General features: G+C 40.2%; 1 protein-coding gene and 1 long non-coding RNA gene across 7 annotated transcripts in view; one reads left to right on the top strand and one right to left on the bottom strand.

The window, feature by feature from the left end:
• Positions 1 to 9093: 9093 nt before the first annotated feature.
• LOC133492318 (uncharacterized) overlaps positions 9094 to 21324 on the bottom strand; it is a 45815-nt gene continuing 33584 nt past the window's right edge. For 2 of the 6 annotated variants that reach the window (XR_009792618.1, XR_009792614.1), the window contains 5 exons: positions 17440 to 17618; positions 13879 to 13974; positions 13470 to 13623; positions 11802 to 11966; positions 9094 to 9229 (listed from right to left, as the gene is read on the bottom strand). This is a non-coding gene — a long non-coding RNA (uncharacterized LOC133492318). Of the gene's footprint in view, positions 9230 to 11801; positions 11967 to 13469; positions 13624 to 13878; positions 13975 to 14079; positions 14198 to 17439; positions 17619 to 21324 lie in introns of all 6 variants that reach the window. The other 4 variants (XR_009792616.1, XR_009792617.1, XR_009792619.1 and 1 more) reach the window with 4 other exon arrangements.
• Positions 9113 to 19132, top strand: pygma (phosphorylase, glycogen, muscle A). Its single transcript, XM_061804454.1, has 20 exons — positions 9113 to 9355; positions 11104 to 11205; positions 11300 to 11378; positions 11511 to 11614; positions 11840 to 11971; positions 12074 to 12185; positions 12290 to 12372; positions 13488 to 13631; positions 13852 to 13944; positions 14057 to 14203; positions 15147 to 15310; positions 15400 to 15514; positions 15613 to 15714; positions 15968 to 16115; positions 16205 to 16263; positions 16502 to 16643; positions 17456 to 17663; positions 18163 to 18297; positions 18460 to 18526; positions 18639 to 19132. Exons 1-20 carry the CDS (start codon positions 9113 to 9115, stop codon positions 18786 to 18788), a joined length of 2529 nt encoding a protein of 842 aa, XP_061660438.1. The 3' UTR covers positions 18789 to 19132.

Here is a 21324-nt window from a genome sequence, read left to right as displayed (position 1 = left end):
AAGGGTCGTGCGGAGTTGAGAGTGTCCAATTAATGTCGCATGTTTTTGGGATGTGGGAAGAAACCGGAGTGCCCACATAAAACCCACGCAGGCACGGAGAGAAGATGCAAACCCCACACAGGCGGGTCTGGGATCAAACCTAGTACCTCAGAACTGTGAGGCCAATGCTTTCCAGCTATCCACTGTGCTGCCCACACAAATTGTACACTCACAGATATTTCATTGGTACACGTGCACAACCTAAAGGGTTCTGTGACAAGAATTGTATAAAAAAAAATGTTCAATATTATTGAACTCTTTTCTTTATAGAGCTCGTTCTCATTAGTGTTGCAGGTGAGGTGGGACTTATTCCAGCTGACTTTGGGTGAGAAGCGGTGTACGCAGGACACAAATTTACAAAGCACTTCTCACGCCCGTAAAGACTTCCTAGAGTACTGGCGCCAAACAAATATTTGTCGGCAAGAAACAAGGAACATTGGTGTTTTGGTTTCCCTTGGGGCCATTGACCGTGAAAACCAAATTAATCCATAATCACATACAGTATGATATAAAACTGCCCCTACAATGGACATTTCTGATGGCGATCTTAAGCTCCGCCCCCTTAGCCATGTCCCACAAGCTTACAAAATGGCGATTGAACAGAATATGTTTGAAGTCGATTCTCTATCGCGTATTCCAGACAATATTGGGGTATGTTTTTTGCCAAATGTGTCAGACTTGTCCGAGAATTCTTCATAGAGGTCTCAACTATTTCACGCAAGGATATGTACACGGAATTAAGATTTTGGACGGAGCAGGATGCAATGTCAGAGTTACAGTGAAATGTTGGCGATCAATGCAAAAAAAGTTTGAAACTTATTAGTGAAATCCAACAGGGTAAAATAGTGGAATCGTACTGCGCATGTAAAGCAGGGTGAGTACTTTTTACTTGGAAAGATCGCGAGTAATATCATTGTAGTCTTTAGAAGTGAGTGGGTGTATTCATTCGACTTAGCTTGTAATGGAACCCAGTGCTCTGTCTTAAAAGTCCGATGTGATACAAATAGGCAAATAGACAATTACCTTCCATGACATCATGCATTTACGTATCCCTAACCCCGACTCTTTGGAATAAAACATGCCAGACTTCATTCAGCAGGTCACTGATTCACTAACAAAGTGAAAGTTGTTCTCCTGCAATGTATAAATCACTGATAATAATTCAAAAGATACTTCTCCCTCACTTACCTTTGAACATACAACCATGCGTTTGTTGATGTTGTCCACATTTAGTTGTACGTGCGCTCTTCCGCAAGCCTTAATCCATTGTAGACACTTCGTCAACTGTGTTTTAGGCTTTGGAAAATGAATCAACCGGGCCCCTTGTAACCCAGCAGGATATCTTTCATCAGAATTGCACGCTTCCCGAGCGCATCTAAGGACCATTTTCTTCGTAACATTAACTTTTCCAAGCGCACGCTAATGACAACCAGCATTGCTTGTGGGGCAATACGGCGAGAGGGGCATGTCAAGACAGGGGTCAAGACAATGTAGCTATCTGATTGGCTATTATTGTTCAGGTGATTCACAGGTCGGAAAGGTCCATTCCTTATTACAGATATTAACCAAAAAAATGAAGTTAATATCAGAACTCTGTTACAATTGTGGCATGCAAATATTTCAGTCCAATATACAATTTAGATTTATGTTTAAATGTATTACAGATATTTTTGGTCCAGATGGTCTGCCACAAGAATATAAAGAAACCAAATTAGGAAGAAACATGAAAGGGATATTTTTATTTGCTGCATAGTGAGCCATGTGCCTGGCTGGATCTGGCACTTGGACAACTTTGCCACCAGTGAAGTCTTCAACGGACCTGCAGATTTTTGGAATGAGGGAGGAAGCTATGGTACCTGGAGATAACCCACGCAACGCCGGGGAGAACACGCAAACTCCATACGCTGAGATATTATTTATTAAATAGTGCAGAAATGGTTTACAGGAAAAATATCTGAGAAAGAAGCCCTGTGGTATGCAGTCAGGTTCTGCAACGTAACCTCGCACAGTTGATAAAGACTGCGCACTTGGCAGCAATTTAAATTTGAACTTGGATAATCCCATCGAAAAAGTTCCGACACATCTCAGTCAAATCCCATCAGATCGGATTGCTATACGTACGTTGTGTTTATGTCGGATTATGTGACATGCCTTGGATCCAGATTAAAAAGTGAACATTGATAAAATGGTCCATCCTCTTAGCTACCCTTGCAGCTGTTCGCGATTGATTTCACAAGTGGCAAAAGCCGTAAGGCCTCTGATTTGAGTGCTCTCTTTATTTTTTTGATCAAGGCAGGACTTGGAAATCTGAGCTCGCGTAGGCTCTTATGACATTATTTAGGGGTACCAAATGGGGTGTCCAGTGAGTTCAGATGCAGATGCCTCCAGATACAAGGTTGCACAAGTTAATGTGTACTTGGAAGGAAGCCACTTCAAAAGTAATTATGAAGTCTGCAACTGGAAATGCTCCGTTAAGTCCTATTCATCCCCATCAGGGATAAGTAGTAAGCGTTTCCTAACTGCCGTGCATGAGAAGATGCATCCAGTCATACTGCATCAGGTTTATACAGAAAATCCCAGACTATAACTAAATACAGTACGAAAAGAACACAAGTAGATGAAGGGGTGGAAATGATGCAAGGGCACAAGAACACAATAAAAGAACTTTCCAGTGTTAGCGTCCCACAGATTGCGATATTTTTGTTGGAGAATATTTTACCTTTTAAGTGACAGCAAAACCCCCAAAAGCCTTCAGAGGTGTGCTTTTAAGGGCAGGAGTTTTCCCTGCGAGAAATAAAGTCAAAGCTATCTCGCATTTGAGGATGACGTATGAATTATGAATGTGCTCAAATGTATTTTTCTTTTTTTTTTCTTGAAAAAAAAAAAAAAAAAACAATTCAGCCTGAGTGCGTAAATGGGGAGAATACTTTTGCTGTCGGATCTGAAAATGCAGACTTTGAAAAATATAGACTTTGTGATTATCCATAATAATATAGAGGACTTCTGTTACGCAATTAAACCAACATTGAGTGTTTTGTGTATTTTTATGTTCAGTCTTATTATTAATATTATTTCGCAGTGCACAATTTGTGCAGGTCTCTTCACCCCCATTTAGAGATTCTCAGAAAATTTGGAAAATGATCACATTCTCCAGCTTCAAAATAGATTAAACTGTCAAAGAGGTTTGCGCTTGATTAAAATCGTCACAAACGTGTGGCAGGTTGAAAAGTTCAAAAGCATTAAGCACGCAGACGACATCCAATGTTTATGTGGAAATATTTCACTGGTACTTACGGCTTAGCAAATGTTACATTTAATGTTGGACATTTTATCATTTGCGGAATGAAAGAGTAGTTTTTGGTCGTCCATCAATATTATGTTCATGACGGCCGAGAGAATGTATTAGCATCAGCCTGATAGTCAAGACATGAGAAAACTTTGCGATTCAAATTTTCCAAGTCGACTAATGTGAAGAACTTCACATCGGCCGCGCATTTGCCAAAGTCGCACACCCCAGAAAAATTCTCCACTCATGCAACGCATCCGACGGTATTGTCAAAGTCGTAATGAGCACGGGCAGTATTTCAAATCTAAGCTCCACCTTGCCCGACATTGCACCCTTTCACAACATCAGATATATTTTAAATGAAACTGCCCAGGCAGAACTATCACGCACTTAACCCTCAGCAAAAACTACAGATAATGCAAGACTGTGTTTTACTTCTGTGCACATAATTATGATTGTGCTCAGTCAATCGACAGTTATCCTGTTTTGCCTCCCTTTGGGATGCGAGCTTTCTTGGACCCATAAAAGCAAAGAAAGTTACATTCCCCTGCTACCACTTAGTTTTGTGCTGGTAAAGAAAGAAAGACATTGTGGAAATATGAGCATTATAAATTCATGTCATGAATTTTGATTGCTGCCATTGATCTTTGTGGAATTTGATGTATTTGTGCTGTCAGACCACGAGTCAAACTCAAAGCCTGGGGACCAGAACCGGCCTGGCCACATCATTTTATGTGGCCCACCAAAGCAAATCATAAGTCAATTTCCAGGGTTCTTGCTATAATCTGTACCAAAACTGTCATATGTAAAGATTGTTGAATTATTGCAAAAACATTTCCCCTTTTTACAGTAACAATAAACAAGAAGTTAAACGATTACTCTTGATTTTTTATTTCAAAACTACTGTACTTACCCATCTACTGTATTTGTTTTGTACATGTAACAATACGATGAGCTAATTAGTTATTTTATGTGGTGTCACAGCCATAACGGCACTCTTGAGTGTAGCCGTAACTACAATGTGGCCCACGACAAAAATCAGTTTGACACCCGTCTTAGTCGCTAAGTCTTAAAGCCACGTCAGTGCGATGGATTTTACTCCCTGGTGCAAATAATGCAGGTACGAGTTGGCTTCCAAAACAAGTTGTGCCTGAAATCAAATCGGAGCAAAAAAACAAAAAACAAAAACATTTTAAGCAGGTTTTTCGACTAGTAAATATTTCCATACTGTGGTACAGACTAGTGGACAGTGAACACGATGATGTTCTGTAGCAGATAAAAATGAGTACATTGATAAATCTGCAGGACAGACTGTCAGTCACTCGGCCGTTTCGCTTGCTGCCGTGTGCCAATTTCATAACAAGAATCAGCACTTCATTGCATTTTATTGATTTCTATTGCACCTTATTGTTGTTATAATGGAAATTACTATTGTAATTACCATTATAATGGGGAAAAAAAAAACATTTTATCCAGAATGGATATGGGTTTCTTTTAATGCTTGTCCCTAAATAAAACGTGAACTGTAAAGTCCCACCAAAGCCAAGGTAGTTTAACGCTCAGCGTTCATTTACATTCAAACAAAAACGGGCAGGATCAAGTTAAAACAACAGAAACGGTCCTTGTTAATTCATGTTCACTGGCAGTCACTTCTAAGCTTTGCTCTTATAAACAAACATCCTGGAGCCAAAAATGCACAAATAGAATACAGATGGGGAAAATGTGAATATAATGATCATAGTGACTGAAGGGAAGAGTAAACACCAATGTTTAACAAAGGATTGACAGCAGTGAACATTTCTCCACAGACACAGACACACACACACACACATTATTATGTGGTGGATTCATCATTGTGATTAAAAATTGTCCAGGTGGTGGCCTGATCTCAAACTGAAACTCATGAAAATGAAACTCCCACTTAAGTGTCGATGTATCTAGCCATTGCTTGCTCTTATGTCGCTACTCCAGGAAACTGCAGATTTACCACCAGGTGACAGTGTTTCTTTAGTGCTGATCACAGGACAGGCAACACAATTAAATCACTTGACGTGACTTAACCGGTTGAATTTCAAACCTAAACATTGAAACTTTGTGCTAGGAAACAACAGGAATGAGAGTCTAGTTAGTCCAGGTTCTATTTGTCATGCAAAATTACAACAGCAAAAGGGAAAATTACTGCTAATGAAGCCTGATGTTTTTGCATTATTTTGAATTGTTCATAATTCTCTCCACCTTTTGGAATAGCCCAAAGCATGATGCTGCACCCACCATGCTTCTCTACGGGTCTGGTTTTGTTTTGGTGATGAGCAGCCTTGTGGTTGCACCAAACATAGCATCTGAATTTTGGCCAAAGATTTCAACGCTGGTTCAATTGGACAGAATCAATACCTTCCAATTGTGGCACATAGTGTTTGAAGGGGAATGGCTAAGAAATTAATAACATGTACAAAATAAAATACATGTATAAAACAAAATAATAGACATTATTATTTTTGGCCCACCCAACACACAACACACACACACACACACACACACACACACAACACTGAACATGGGTGTCTCGTCTTTTTTACCCAATGCAAATAAAACTTGTTGGCAGAGAGACATTTCGCCCAAGTTGTATCGGTCCATCAGCTACTGAATTACTGGTATTGAAATAAGTACTTCTAGAGAAACCTTACATGTTGACAGCTACAAACCATTCTGATGAGAGTCAATTTGTTTTTGTAAGGGAGAAAAAACTGGCACTTACCTGCTTAATGCAAGTTATTGAAAAGTGATTTGAAAAAGATGGCAATGAGAAGCTGAATTCTTCTAGTGAAGTAAATATTTGAAACGTAGGCTGAGCACGCCTCTGCAGATGTAACATGTTATTGTGTGAGACAGCTTTCAGATACATTTATGATACGTGGGAGCAGAGAGCTTTTCACGGAATCTGGTTGAGAAAGCTGTTGATTCATTTCAGGCCGTGGGGTTGCCTTGCGCTGCGCTGGGCAGCACGGATTGGTTTTCCCTAATCTTTGATCTGTTTACAGAATATTAGTGCTTGATCTGTTTACAGAATATCAGTATTAAGTCCCAGGATAAACCCATTCACAGATCAATCAATTTTTTTGGGGTTGCAAATAGTAAAGAGTCTCACGTCATATGAACATTAAAATTCCTAATTAGGATTCCTTGTGTAGTTAATGTCAGTAACGTATTCATTTGTTTTTCTAAAAATAATGTGCTAAACATCAGTATGTGGTTCATTAAAAAGTCACTTATCCCATAAGAGCAACAGCATATCAGTGATTTTCATCCAAAGTCGTTAATTACCAAATGAGAAGTGGTATTTAGCTTTTATTTTTTATTTGTATTTTTTTCCCCCCTACAGAAATATGAACACCGTAGTTATCATAATGCAGTGGAGACAATTAGTCGTGTGGCGGAGCTAATAACTGTAAATATCCATCCATTCCTTTTCTGAGCTGCTCATCCTCACGAGGGTCACAGGAGTGCTGGAGCCTATCCCGCCTATCTTTTGGCAGGAGGGGTGGTACACGCTGAACTGGTTTGCCAGCCACTCGCAGGGCACATAGAAACAAACAACCATTCGGACTGACATCCACACGTAGGGGCGATTTCGAGTTTTCAAAGTAATGAAAACATGTTCTGGGGATGTGAGAGGAAACTGGAGTGCCCGGAGAAAACCCACGCAGGCGGGGCCGGGATTGAACTCCGGTCATCAGAACTGTGAGGCCGATGCTTTAACCAGCCACCCACCGTGCCGCCTAACTTTGATTAACGTTAGCTAATTATAACCTTTATTAACGACAAGAGTCGCTGGTTTAACAATGTACAAAGTCAAAATCCAACAGCGAGATGAATGTGTTGATGGATTGGTGGCGTTCTCATTAAATGGCTCAATTTGAACAATTTGTAGAGCAAAACGTTTTGCTTTATAAACGCACAGCATGTATACGGATGTCGATCAGTCCGGAAACAAGAGTGTGGTCTATAAATGTTTGATGCACTATTTGACAGAACAGCCAGTTGACATGTAGGAACATAATTTGCTCATCATAATGGACAAATCAGGGACACGCCAGCTTCAATCTCTGTCATCTGTTATGTGATGGTTCCTCTCTTGCAGGGGTCATTGGGTATGCAGAGAAGTTAATGTAACACAGTGTGGAGGGGATTATTAAACCACATAAAATATCTTGACAGCCTTTGCTATGAGAAACCATTTGTGATTTAATTCAGAGTTCTTTTTTTTCTGTGCTGTGACAGTTGGCAACAACATCCCTCTTTGTCAGTCTTATACGTTGTCCAGTGTGCAAATGCTTGGAAAGCCGTGTTAATTTTACCCCCTGTACTTTTACTGTCAACTTGTAATGAAAGCGCCATGAAATCCATTCCATGTTGACACTAAAATAACAGGCTAAACCAATTTCAGAGCCGCCTCGCAGCCCGCTGACAACGGCGTCTTCCGACACAGCGCTTGCAATACACGGGTGTTGTCTGCTGGCTCTAGCTGACATTAACGAGATATGCCTTTCAAATATCATGGCCTTTGGGACTGGGTCAGAGTTACTATTTATAGAAGGTCAAGACTTTACGATAGTTTGGCTCGTAAGTGCAATAACTCAAAATAGAGTGGGCTCTGGTAGCTCTGCTGCAGATGATTTGGAGTCTGATATGGCTGTGGGCTGTTGAATAAATGTGATCTACACACAGACCCTGAATCACCGCTTCACAAGGACTTGTTCAAGTCCTGTTGAGACGCTAGACAATGATTAACATGGTCAGTCATGACCGAGTGTGTAATGTTTGTCTGCAATGCAGATGGCTCCAACTCCGTCCAGCAATTAGCTAATATAGCATCACCTATCAATATGATAATTGGCGAGCGTTTGCTGCACTTTGCTTGAGCAAAAAAAAAAAAAAAATACGTTGGTTGGGATTTAATATACCATCTGCTAACTTAGACAATCCTGCCAAGGAAGAGGGGGAAAGTGAGTTAGCCGCTACAGCTGCCAGACGTCCTCATCACCAACATGGCTTCCCACTGGAACACCTCTGAAAAGTTTACCCAAGCTCAGGAGGTAACAATGTGCCTAATGAACAGCAGAACTGGAAATAAATTATATTCTGGTATCATTACTATCTAAGTTCCCATCACGCAGAGTGAGTGTGACAGCAAAAACTCGTTTTTCTTTGCAGAAACAATGCTTTTCCTTTTCACAAATGCGCGGTAAACAACAGTAACCATTTTTTACTTCCTCCTAACTCGATTCTGAATTATGTTGCATTTAATTTTATGCCTTTTTTTAATCGCACGCCTTGAAAGTTTAACGACCACTTATCTCACACTATGTGCAATATTTATGGACATGCACTAGCGTATGTAAGAATTTGAATCAGTGTTTTTTTTTTTTTTTTTTACTTTTCAGCACACTTTGTTTTTCACCTCAAAAGATTCTTTAATCAAATCTCTGCGATGACTAATTGAGGATAAATTTGATGAGTCAATGATGAGTTCTGATTAATCTATTATTATCAAAAATCCGTCTGTTGATGAGACCTAGAGTATGACTTAAGTTACTGAGCATATGCTCCACCCTTCACCAAATCTCCACAATAGCTCCACCCACTTTGTAATATTAATAGTAGCGGCTTTAAAAAGATGAACCCGACCCCACACAGTGCTGCCTCTCTTACTGTGTGTCTGGGCCTGGTGGCGCTTGCTTAACGTGAAACGTTCTCCCAGAGGTCTCAGCTAGCAAACCCTGAGCCGCCATGTCCAAACCCTTGTCTGACCATGACAGGAGGAAGCAGATCTCGGTGCGAGGCCTGGCCGGTGTTGATAATGTCACCGAGCTGAAGCAGAATTTCAACAGGCACCTCCACTTCACCCTGGCCAAAGACAGAAATGTGGCGACAAAAAGGGATTACTACTTTGCTCTTGCCCACACTGTCCGGGACCACTTGATCGGCAGGTGGATCAGAACCCAGCAGCACTACTATGAGAAAGATCCCAAAGTAAGTTCAAGTCATATCAGGAGCAGAATACTGAGATTCAAAGTGTGATATACCAATTAAAAAAAAAAAAAAAAAAAAAAAAAACCTCACTTAAATCCTCCTGTTCAACGTCAGCTATGTATTATTGCATATAAGCGAAGGGCTTCTCATTCCTCAGCTGTATAGAAGCAGCCTGGGTACAATCTAATGCCAGGGCATGACATTTAAACTTCACAAGGGCTTCTTAGCAGTCTGCTAAGCTTCCATTCTTACGGTGCGCTGAAACATTAAACCTCTCCGTGACCTTCTGCTCCTTTTCCGCCTCACCATAAAGCACACAGCCTCTGCTAGTCGCACATGAGCACATGCCTCCAAGGGCACTGGATTTCATATCTACACTGCCGTGTAGATGCATGGCATGCACCTATAGGGAGAACCTGTACTTATAATACTAAGCTGACAAATACATAATTGCAAATCGTGGTTTGGAGGCCCAGTGAAAGCAGTATCAATTACATTTACAAGAAGGGAAAATTGTTCTTTGCCGTTTAATGTATCACTCTGCAGAATAAAGGATTTTTTTTCCCCTTTGTAACATCCAAGAGAGTCATTGTTCTGTCACTTAAGTGCCTTTTGTGTTCACCCAAGCAGGGTGACATTTACTTTAAGACTGGAATACATTTTTAGAAAAGGTTTAATCCAGCATCGCTGGGATGCAATCTCACACTGAACCACCCGACCCTCCTGACCGTCTCAACCTTGTTCACAGATAGACTGGAAGGTCAAAGGTGAATTGCTTGAACAGAGCTGCAAGCTCATGTACTACAAAACAACCGTGACAGCCATTTGATTTATTGATGATATTTATAAGCATCTGCAAAAGAAAGATAACTATGACAATTAGACTAACAATAACTGAAGAAATAAGACAAATTCAAAGTCAGTTAATATGTGTGACAAATGCGATCAAATAACACAACCCTGGCTCTCACAAGCCTCTGGCATGAATATTTAATTTTATTATACACAACTAGGTGAACTACTCCTCCTCTCACTCCTGAGTTGAACTCCATAAGGAAAGACGATCACTCTCAGGCTGACCTTTACAAGGACCTCCACAGGAGCTATTTTTGCCAAATCAAAATGTTGCCGTTATGTAATACAGAATGTAATTTGTCCCCTAGTCCCCTTTCCTTCTGTTTTCACTCTTCAGTGTATATCATCCTTCTCAATTTCGGGGGGGGAACACCTAAATGGCAAAAGTTAAACTCTCAGTGCAGACCCAAGTGGAAGGTTCCTCACGCGTATAGTGGGATCACAATGAATTATTTGGGAAATACAGTACTTCAAACTACACTACACCAGTATAAGAGTGGTATGCAAAACAGTGTTCTGCTGTATTTAAATTTTTCGTCTGAGACATTTGCATTTCGACATGTTTAAGTACAATTTTATGTCAATACATTTGAATTTAATCATAAATGCTAATACTAATAGTACTATTTAATTCAGCACATCTTTAGTTAAAACTGTTGAAAAAAAAGTTACATCGTCCTAAGATAATATTAATAGGGATATCCATATGCATTGTTTATATACAGTTTGACTTCTGTCTTGGATGAACAGTTGGGCCTACTACACAACTGTATTTAAGTATTGTCGTGAGTCATAGTTGGAGAGCTAAGTATTTTTTAGGTTCTATTTAGTGTCAAAAGCTTTATAAGCATTGATAAAGGTACAGTGTACACCCTTTTTTTTCCCCCCCAAAGCGTGTGTACTACATCTCTCTGGAGTTCTACATGGGCCGCACCCTCCAGAACACCATGGTGAACCTTGCACTGGAAAATGCCTGTGATGAAGCCACGTACCAGGTAAAATGAAGCGACTTTATCTTCCTTTTCAATCACCTTCTATATTTTAAATTAGTTTTCTAATTTTCTCTGTGTAATTCTCTGAAATCTTCAGTTGGGTCTGGATATGGAGGAACTTGAGGATATGGAGGAAGATGCTGGTTTGGGAAATGGCGGACTTGGCCGTCTCGCCGGTGGGCTTTTTATCACTCTCACATATTTGATTTATTCAAATCATTTTTACACCCATTCACTAACTTGAATTTGTACATCTTGTGGAAGAATCATCTTTTTTTCTTTTGAATCTGCTTTGTGTTGGCTTCCAGCCTGTTTCCTGGACTCAATGGCGTCCCTCGGCCTGGCAGCCTATGGCTACGGCATCCGCTATGAATTCGGTATCTTCAATCAGAAAATAATGAACGGCTGGCAGGTTAGCCTCTTTTCTTTGCAAAAAAAACCAAAAAAACCCAACATATATTCTTGTGTCTTTTTTCAGGACAAATGTGGGTTTGGGGAACCTAATGGGATAAAGTGAATAATATCCATAATTATGTATTATCATTATCTTGATTGTCCTTGTCATTTTCTGGGTCTGACTCATCTTAGAACGTACTCACCTAATGAGTGTTTTTCCTCTCCCAATGTCATTATCAAGGTTGAAGAGGCTGATGACTGGCTGCGCTATGGCAACGCCTGGGAGAAAGCACGTCCCGAGTACATGCGCCCTGTGCACTTCTACGGGAGGACCGAGCATCACCCCGATGGTGTCAGATGGGTTGACACTCAGGTGGGGGAAAAAAAACAAAACAACAAAGACTTATTTATAGAGACATCAGGAGACCAATCTAAGAATCTAAAAGGTCTCTCTCTTCCTGTGATGTGATGGCAGGTTGTTTTAGCCCTGCCATATGACACCCCAGTCCCTGGCTACAGAAACAACGTAGTCAACACCATGAGGCTGTGGTCTGCAAAGGCGCCATGCGAATTCAACCTTAAAGACTGTATGTGTCCTCTGGATAGTTTTTGCAAAGTACCATAATAACGAGCTTGAAAGGTTTTGCAAATTCCCTCTTTTTTTTTTTTTTTTTTTTTTTTTTTTTAATAGTCAACGTTGGTGGCTACATTCAGGCTGTGCTGGACCGTAACCTGGCTGAGAACATTTCCCGTGTGCTGTATCCAAATGACAACGTAAGAAAGGAAGACTAATTAGCTTTTTTTTTTTATCTGCAAAATTATACAGCCGACATGCGGCATTGCTCCTGTTCAGGTACATATCTGAATGTTAAAAGATTAATTTCCATAATCTGGACCTCAAGGACCTGAGGGTCTTCGTCTTCAGCTGCCTTTTAAATCTGACATGAAACCTGACCACCATGCGTTGACTCCCTACAGGCTCCAGATGGAGGATTTGCTTGATAACCCTTAAGCTTTTGGTATAAATCGTGTCATGGTAATTTATGCCTGTCCAAGTGCGGTCAGAAAGTGATTGACCCAATATTTAGGCACTGAAGAATTTAATTTTAGCCAGCACGCACTGATGTTGGGTTGTGCTGCTTATTTCTATCTGCAAGAATGTAGTGATGAAACTGAGGGAGTCCACTGTGATAAAATTGGCTTTTATCTAATTTTTTTTTTATTAAATGTGGGAACAATTAATTTCTTTTTGTAAATTGCAAAGCCATGCACTTTGTATAGTTTATTTATCGATGTTGTCTTTGAGTCCACTCAAAAATATTGTCACCCAATTTCATAGAAGCATATTGTTAGTTCAACACCCAAATATTGAGTCGCCCTAGCATTAACTGAAGTTATTGTGTGCTTAAACAAAATACAAGTGCGGAAGTTGACTATATGTTAACTAAAACCTGTTTTTAACTGCATATTCATTCCACTAAACTGATAGTTCACTCAATAATCTGCAATTTATGATTTTCTGAAACTGTTAATCTGATCAATGTGTAGACCATCACATAAAGGGACAAATACATTGGAAAAATGTTATCAAAAAAAAAAAAAATGACAGTAATATTGCCAAACTAAAGTCACAACATGAAACCATGAATGCTGGGTTCTACCCTCTTAAGCTAAAGCATATATACTGCATTCATTACACAGTACAGCTTTGAACACACTGTAGTTAATAAATGGCCTGGCTAATATCTGTAGGTATGGAAGTGCATATTTGCACAATGCAGGCAGATGTTCAGTAAAAATACAAAGCCATAAGAGAGTGATAAATGATAGCATTCTACTTTGTAATGACGTTTCTGTGGACAAAAACATACTCGTGTGTCTTTTCCCAGTTCTTCGAGGGCAAGGAGCTGCGTCTGAAGCAGGAATACTTTGTGGTGTCTGCCACCCTGCAAGACATCATTCGCCGTTTCAAGGTCTCCAAGTTTGGCTCCAGGGAGATTGCTCGCACAGATTTCAGCAAACTGCCTGACAAGGTGAACGGAGGGAGAAAAAAACATAACTAAATCGTTTCTGTCAAATTAAAACAACCCATCCTGATGTTTCTGTGCCTTGCTTGAAATTGCCTCAGCCAGTGTGTGTTTAATGCATTGTTGCAGGGTTGTTATCGTATCAGAATAGTGGAGCGCCACTGAGGACTCCATGAACATTTTCTCGAACTGGCTAATGACAGTAAACAACGTTTTATACATTCAGGTTGCCATCCAGTTGAATGACACTCACCCAGCTATGGCTATTCCTGAGTTGATGAGGGTTCTGGTTGATGAAGAGAAACTTCCGTGGGATAAGGTGAGTTGAGATATTTTGTTCAATAACAACCTAAAAAAAAAAAAAAAAAAAAAAAAGTCTTATATAGTGATTTTCTAAACACAAAATGAGCCAAATATTTCCTTATGCGTAGGCCTGGGATGTCTGCGTGCGAACCTGTGCTTACACCAATCACACAGTTCTCCCGGAGGCTCTGGAACGATGGCCAGTGGATCTGTTTGCCCATCTATTGCCCCGCCACTTGGAAATTGTCTATGAAATCAATCGTCGCCACCTGGAGGTCAGTACTGCTTATTGCAAGATGCTGCAATTTGTCAAGCTCTCCACATATTGTATGCATCCTTGGAACCCCTGCTCACAAAATATGGCTGAGGTATAAAGCATTGCAGCTGATTAGCTTCCTGACTGATCTGTTTCAGAAGGACAAAGGCTTTTGATTTTCCAAGAACATTAAAAACTGCATTTCGGGAGGATGGGGTGTGCATACATTCCATATCCAAAGTACGCCTGACCGTGACTAGCAATGTATCCAATAATAATAACAATAATAATAATAATAAAATACAGGACTGTAATTAAAAGAAAGCAATTAGTTGTATGTTGTAGTTCTGCTTTACTAACAATACAGGGGATTATGTCAAATTCACAACCAAATCAAGCAGGCCTGAGGTTCTATGTTTTCAGAAATGAGAATGCAAACTTAAGAACCAGTTCCCGTCTCTGTTTCACATGGCTTGATTTCCCGGTTTAGGCCCTTTGGGGGACTAATGACAGGTCCTTGGTTTATTCACTCCAGTGAATGAAGTGAATGCGACTGATTCTTTCGCCCCCTGCAGCCACCAAACTAAACACGGTGCCCATTTTCCATCAGCCACAAATATTCCAAAGATCATGGCTCGAAGACAAAATTTTTCAGACACACAATTTCAGGAGGAAATAACAAGGTTTGAGACCTGCCCCTGTCTCCAGCACACATTCGACCGCTCTGTCAGTTCAGTTTCACTGCTGAGGTGCACAGAGTCGCCTGGGGACCTATATGCCATACCATGAATTAAAGGTGAAAAGTGAAATGAAATTTGCTTTCATTCTTATGTGTGCCTTACACAACATCTTCAAGTAATGTTGGGGCATGGCGAGAGATTCAGTTGTTTACCAAAGCAAAATGAAGGATGAAACTATCAGAAAGTTAATTCATGTGCGTCGAATGTGCTTGCTTTTGACAGAATGTTGCTGCAAAGTTCCCTGGCGATGTTGATCGTCTGAGCCGTATGTCCCTCATTGAAGAAGGAGGACAGAAGAGAATCAACATGGCCCACTTGTGCATCGTTGGGTCACACGCAGTCAATGGCGTGGCCCAGATCCACTCGGACATCCTCAAAGCCACTGTGTACGTTCACTCCGACCGTCACAGCCCGTGCACCTTCAGCAGTGGGCCTCTTTATTAATTGTGTGTCCTGATTTATGTCTGGGCCGCAGCTTCAAGGACTTCTATGAAATGGAGCCACAGAAGTTCCAGAACAAGACAAACGGCATCACCCCTCGCCGTTGGCTGGTGATGTGTAACCCCGGTCTGGCTGAGGTCATCGCCGAGGTTAGCTGTGTTTTTAAACACACATGCCACAAGCAGATATCCCACAGTGCTTTGTGTGCAAGGAACTATCACTCATTCTCCATTCTCGTCTAATCAAGAGAATCGGAGAGGACTTCATCCGTGACCTCGACCAGCTGCAGCGTCTGCGCAAGTTTGTGAACGACGACGCTTTCATCCGTGATGTTGCCAAAGTGAAGCAGGTGAAGTCAAGTTCATCTTTTTGATCTTTGAGTCTGCACCACTGTTTGTTCCTCTAGGCTTAATATGCAAACCTCTATTACATGATTTTTCCAGGCTCTGCATCAGTAGGCTTGTCTGTCATTAAGAGGATTCAGCTTTTCTTGATACTTTTGTTACAGAATTGTTTTGTTCAATTTGAAACTATAAAGCTTTGGAGAGGAAATACTCTACTATACCACCTGAAAGGTTAAAACCTTTTTTTTTTTTCCCCAGGAAAACAAGTTGAAGTTTTCCGTGCACTTGGAAGAGCACTATAAGGTTAAGATCAATCCAAGCTCCATGTTTGACGTTCAAGTCAAGAGAATCCACGAGTACAAGAGGCAGCTACTCAACTGTCTGCACATCATCACCTATTACAACCGTAAGCATTCAACATCCATTTTAATTCACACAGCGACATTTATTAAAAAGGCACACCTCAGTCCTTAAATGTCCTCATATTGCTGCCAGGCATCAAGAAAGAGCCCAACAAGCAGTGGACTCCAAGAACCATTATGATTGGTGGAAAGGTATGCCTCTTAAACTTTGAACAAAACTGTTTCACTCCAAATGTTAAGAATTTACACATAGTCATTTGAACTAATGGAACTAAACTAGAGAGCACTACCTGGCTGTGGCCAGCAGAGCTGTTTTTGATTCCCTCACTACAAGTTTTTGTCTAAAGAACAACATGCCATCATCTTTGTAGTAAATTAAACTATTGTCAGTGGGATTTGTTTGCAGCTCGCGTGATGTGATTTGTTGCAGGCTGCCCCCGGCTACCACACTGCCAAGATGATTATTCGTCTGATCACAGCTATTGGCGAAGTGGTCAACAATGATCCCGTGGTGGGAGACAGGCTCAAAGTCATCTTTTTGGAGAACTATAGAGTCACGCTTGCCGAGAAAGGTATTTCTCGCAACCTGGACTCTCCATCTGCTTTTCTTATTCATCTTGTTCTTTCTTTTGCCCACAGCAGAGGTAAATCCATGGTTACAGGGAGGCGTTTCAAAAATATGCCTCATGGGCCCAAACTGGCCCTTTAATAGAGTCAATCTGGCCAGTACGATGAGTTTGACAGTGAAAAAATAAATTTCTGACATGGTGTTGGCGGGAGGAGGTGAATTAAAATTTTCTGCTTTATACACAGAGATCAGCAAACTGCAATTTTTTCTGAAGAAATCTGAGGTTGTTCAGAATGATTTGTAAAAGTATATTTCTTTTTAAAATGTAAAAAAAAAAAAAAAATCTAATGTGCTTCTATGTCTTTGCATTTAAAACACCAACTTGCTGAATCGTAAATGGGCCGCACTTATATAACGCTGTATCTACACCATCAGAGCGCCCAAAGCGCTTTCCAAAGCCTTACATCCACCCATTCAGACACACACATTCATACACCATTGGGGCGACAGCTGCCATGGAGGGCGCTGCCAGGCCCACTTGGAGCAAATTAGGGTTGAGGATTGTGCCCAAGGACACTTCGACATGCAGACAGTTATAAACGGGATTCCAACCAGGGACCTGACGGTTTACTGCATGAGTTGCTCTCCAGTACACACTGAGCCACAGCCACCCACTTATTACTTGTTTCAAATGTGTTAAGATGTTACTGTTCCAGCCCACCTGACAAGATAGGCAGTATGTGGCACTTGAAATTGAATGACTTTGACAGCCCTGTATCTTAAAGTCAATGAGCATTTACCTCTATCACCTTTCAGCCATCCCAGCTTCTGACCTGTCCGAGCAGATCTCCACAGCTGGCACTGAGGCCTCCGGCACTGGCAACATGAAGTTCATGCTGAACGGCGCTCTGACCATTGGAACCATGGATGGAGCCAATGTGGAAATGGCTGAGGAGGCGGGCGAGGACAATCTCTTCATCTTTGGCATGAGGGTGGAAGATGTTGATGAAATGGACAAGAAAGGGTAATGCATCAACTCCTATCTCACCAAATTAGAAAAATCATATAATAACAATGAGCAGTACAATAACTATACCCAGACAATGCAATAAAATTCAATATCAGATCCGTGTAAAATATGGTGAGTTTAAAAGTTCATGATTCTCAAGATAGGCAGTTCTTGACAAAGCCCCTACTTATATTGGAAAATGGAAATCGTCTAACATTTTTTTTTTTTTTTCAACAGTACAATGAACATCTTCAAACGCTTATTTGGACGAAAGAAAACAATATGAGCTCACTGCATATCATGATCACATGTACTAATAACAAGTACTATAGCCTTGATAAACAGTAGAGCTTCACTGTACCATCTCTCAAGGGGATATTTTATAAACAGTGGCCTTTCTGACCTGGGCTACATGACTGTAGAAGCGTTCACAAGTCTTTAAAGAACTGGTTGCTATGGTAATATACTTAGTGTTTTGTCAAGGTATATTATATTTCTGTGACTCTGCCTGTAGATACCATGCTCACGAGTACTACAATCGCCTGCCTGAACTGAAACAAGCCATTGACCAGATTGCCGGAGGCTTCTTCAGCCCAAAGCAGCCTGACCTGTTCAAAGAAATCGTTAACATGCTGATGCACCACGACAGGTAAAAAACAAGTCATATCAATAAAAACATCAGACAAACATTTAAAATATAAACATGTACAATATAACTTCAAACTTGCATGTTGGTACAATTCCTACAGAAACTAAATCATGTAACTGCAGAATATTCCATCACAGAGTTATTTGTGCTTTTTCTGGACAGATTTAAAGTCTTCGCTGATTATGAGGACTATATTAAATGCCAGGAGAAAGTTAATGCGCTTTATAAGGTCTGTACAAGGCAATATGTCATAACTGTAAAGAAAATGTTTCTTTCAAATCATCACCAACTACTGGTAGTCATCTTGATAATCACTGCTCATATTATAATCTTCAATCCAGAACCCCAAGGAATGGACCAAGAAGGTGATCTACAACATTGCTGGATGTGGCAAGTTCTCGAGTGACCGCACCATTGCCCAGTACGCCCGTGAGATCTGGGGGATGGAGCCTACACTCGAAAAACTTCCCAACCCTGATAAACTGCACTAAACTGGCCACATGACAGCATCATCAACATGATCATAAATATGAACTTGTCTTAACTTCCAAGAGTGAGGCTGTGCCAGGCACTTAAAGTGCATCCAAAATGTTCATCCGCATTTCAGATTGAATTCATCACTTCACAATATCGCAAACCAAACCTATGGTTCCATTTTGCATCTGTCAATTGCTTACATACACAAAACCAAAGCTTGCGGCCACGTTCATGGGGTACAGAGATTATGATTTACCTGCTGTGAAGTTGATCAAGAAGCTTTGTTGTAGGCTTTGTAAACTGACTGGTGATTTTTTTTAAATGCAAAAATCCCAACAGGACTCACACCTTAACTCATTCTGAATAAAATTTCAAAAATACCATAACAGCCTTGGTGACTAGTTTTAGTTATTTCACTTTTATCGGTTGCCTTTCAATGTAGCTTTATTTTGAATACCAATATTGATTGCACAAAATGATAATGATAGGAGAACCACCAGATGGGATTATAATGTCAGATTTCAAGACATGACCTGGTTTTCACAGTAAGGAATCTGCTGTAAAACAGAAACAACAAACAGGATATCGGGAACACTAGTGCATTAGTTTACATTTTAATTAACCTTGCAGACAGTTGCTATCTTAGGAAGTGTTGTTTTCAGGTGACGCAATCTGCAAAAAACAGATCTATTTTTGGTGCTGATGATTGCACGTGCGTTTGTTTGCAAATGCCCTACATTAGGCTGATATGATCAGTCTGAGGTAGTGGCTGTCTATAGTAGGATTTCCATGCAACGAAAGAGCTTCAGGCTTTTTCATTGTTATAATGTAATTACAGTCCATTTGGAAAAATGTGAAACTCACTTCACCTTTTTTCCCTTTTTCCATAAAGGACTACATCAGATTGCACCATGTGGTCTATGCTCTTATATAAAGATCAGATAGTTACAGCAAACTTGAATGTCAGTTGCTTGGAAACAGTACAAGAAGCTAAATGGAAATAAAGTCATAAAAGTGACATGATATGAGGTGACACGGTGTGTGCATGATTAGCACATCTGCCTCAGTGGTGAAGTTATGGGTTTGAGTCTGGGCTTCGGCCTTGCTGTGCGGTGTTCATTTCACATTCCCAAAAACATGCATGGAAGGTTAGAAACTAAATTGTCCTTTGTTGTGAACGTTGATTGTGAATGGTTGTTTGTCCAAACTGTCTGTGTCCTATTATTGTCTGTCAACCAGTCCAGGATGGACCCTGCCTTTTTAAGTCAAAAACTTGCAGCACAGAAAATACTCGAAGAATACTTTCAGAGGGTTGGAAGTCAGAAACAAGAACAGTTTGTTATTTTTTTGTGCAGCATGAGCCACAGTCCTGCAGCAAATTGGACCTTGGACAGTAACTTTTTTTTACAGTTGGGGATACAACCGTATGTTAATGTCAACGGATACTGCAGGTTTTTCTGCTAAATTCTTTTGTTACATCGATGTAATCACCCTCATGAACTTTACTCCAAATGATCGATGAAATGATAGTACATGTCTTCATTTACACTAGATGTTGAAGTTTATATAGAAAAGCATGTTGGACTAATAATCATGTCAGGTACATTCAAAATGCAGGTTTTGGAAGGGTTCGACTCAGTTTGGACAGGACACAGTATACTTGGTCATGGATAGACAAAGATCACGTAAAAAAAAAATGCTTCCCAGCAAAGCCACACTTCTCCGAGCATGTGTTTTGACTGCACGTGTTTTTTAAAACTTGAACAACGTGTAGTCATTTCACAATAGTCGGAACGGTCTGTAAATCATTGGTATACTGTATGTATACCGCATTGGAAAAGGTAATAACATTTTGTATTTATTAAATTTAATTGATGGATCTATTTTTAAATATATTTTGGGAATGACAATATGCTTTTCAGTGTGTAATTCTGTTTTTATATTATAAAGTAGACAAGTAAATTCAGTATTTTCACATCGGAGGTTGGCTTTGCTGTCATTGCTCTGCAGCGTCTTAAACGCCGGGAATTTTCATTATCAGCTCCTTCACAAGTTTCAGACTTTTGGACTGTCACAGTTTTATCAAAAATTGTGTATTTTGTTCTTGGCTTATGTTGTGGACTGGAGGTCAAAGTTAAATGAGCTTACTTGTGTTTACAGTATTTGTAACTAGTAACAGAGGGAGGTGGAAGGCATATAAGGAAAATAAATGTGTTACTACTGTCAATGTGGTGGCAGTCATGTTTGAACACCACAATTAAAGGGAATACATCTCTTCTTTGTGACGCAACTGACTTTACAAGCTTAAAGTCCAAATTGACATGAACTCTATAGTAGAGGCCTAAATTAAAATAGCACATAACACTTTGCAGATTTTCAAGGGCGTATGAAATTTGACCACGTTTGACTGTCAAAAGTGCATGTTTGAGCATTGTGCATAAAAGCAGGTTTAATAACAAACTGTCATGCAATGCAGTAGTCCAAACTTCCACAACTATAATACCAGAAAAAAAAAAAACAATACTGTTTTGTCAGGTATTTTCATGGTAG

This window comes from Syngnathoides biaculeatus, chromosome 18 (assembly GCF_019802595.1).
Source record: "Syngnathoides biaculeatus isolate LvHL_M chromosome 18, ASM1980259v1, whole genome shotgun sequence".
Classification (NCBI taxonomy): Eukaryota; Metazoa; Chordata; class Actinopteri; order Syngnathiformes; family Syngnathidae; genus Syngnathoides; species Syngnathoides biaculeatus.
This window is presented reverse-complemented; position numbering and strand designations above follow the sequence as displayed.

Excerpts from the sequence above, each read along its gene's own strand:
- pygma (XM_061804454.1), top strand. The coding sequence starts at position 9,113 with ATGTCCAAACCCTTGTCTGACCATGACAGGAGGAAGCAGATCTCGGTG. Across the intron at positions 9,356-11,103 it reads ACTATGAGAAAGATCCCAAA|CGTGTGTACTACATCTCTCT; the intron begins GTAAGTTCAAGT and ends TCCCCCCCAAAG. Across the intron at positions 11,206-11,299 it reads GTGATGAAGCCACGTACCAG|TTGGGTCTGGATATGGAGGA; the intron begins GTAAAATGAAGC and ends TGAAATCTTCAG.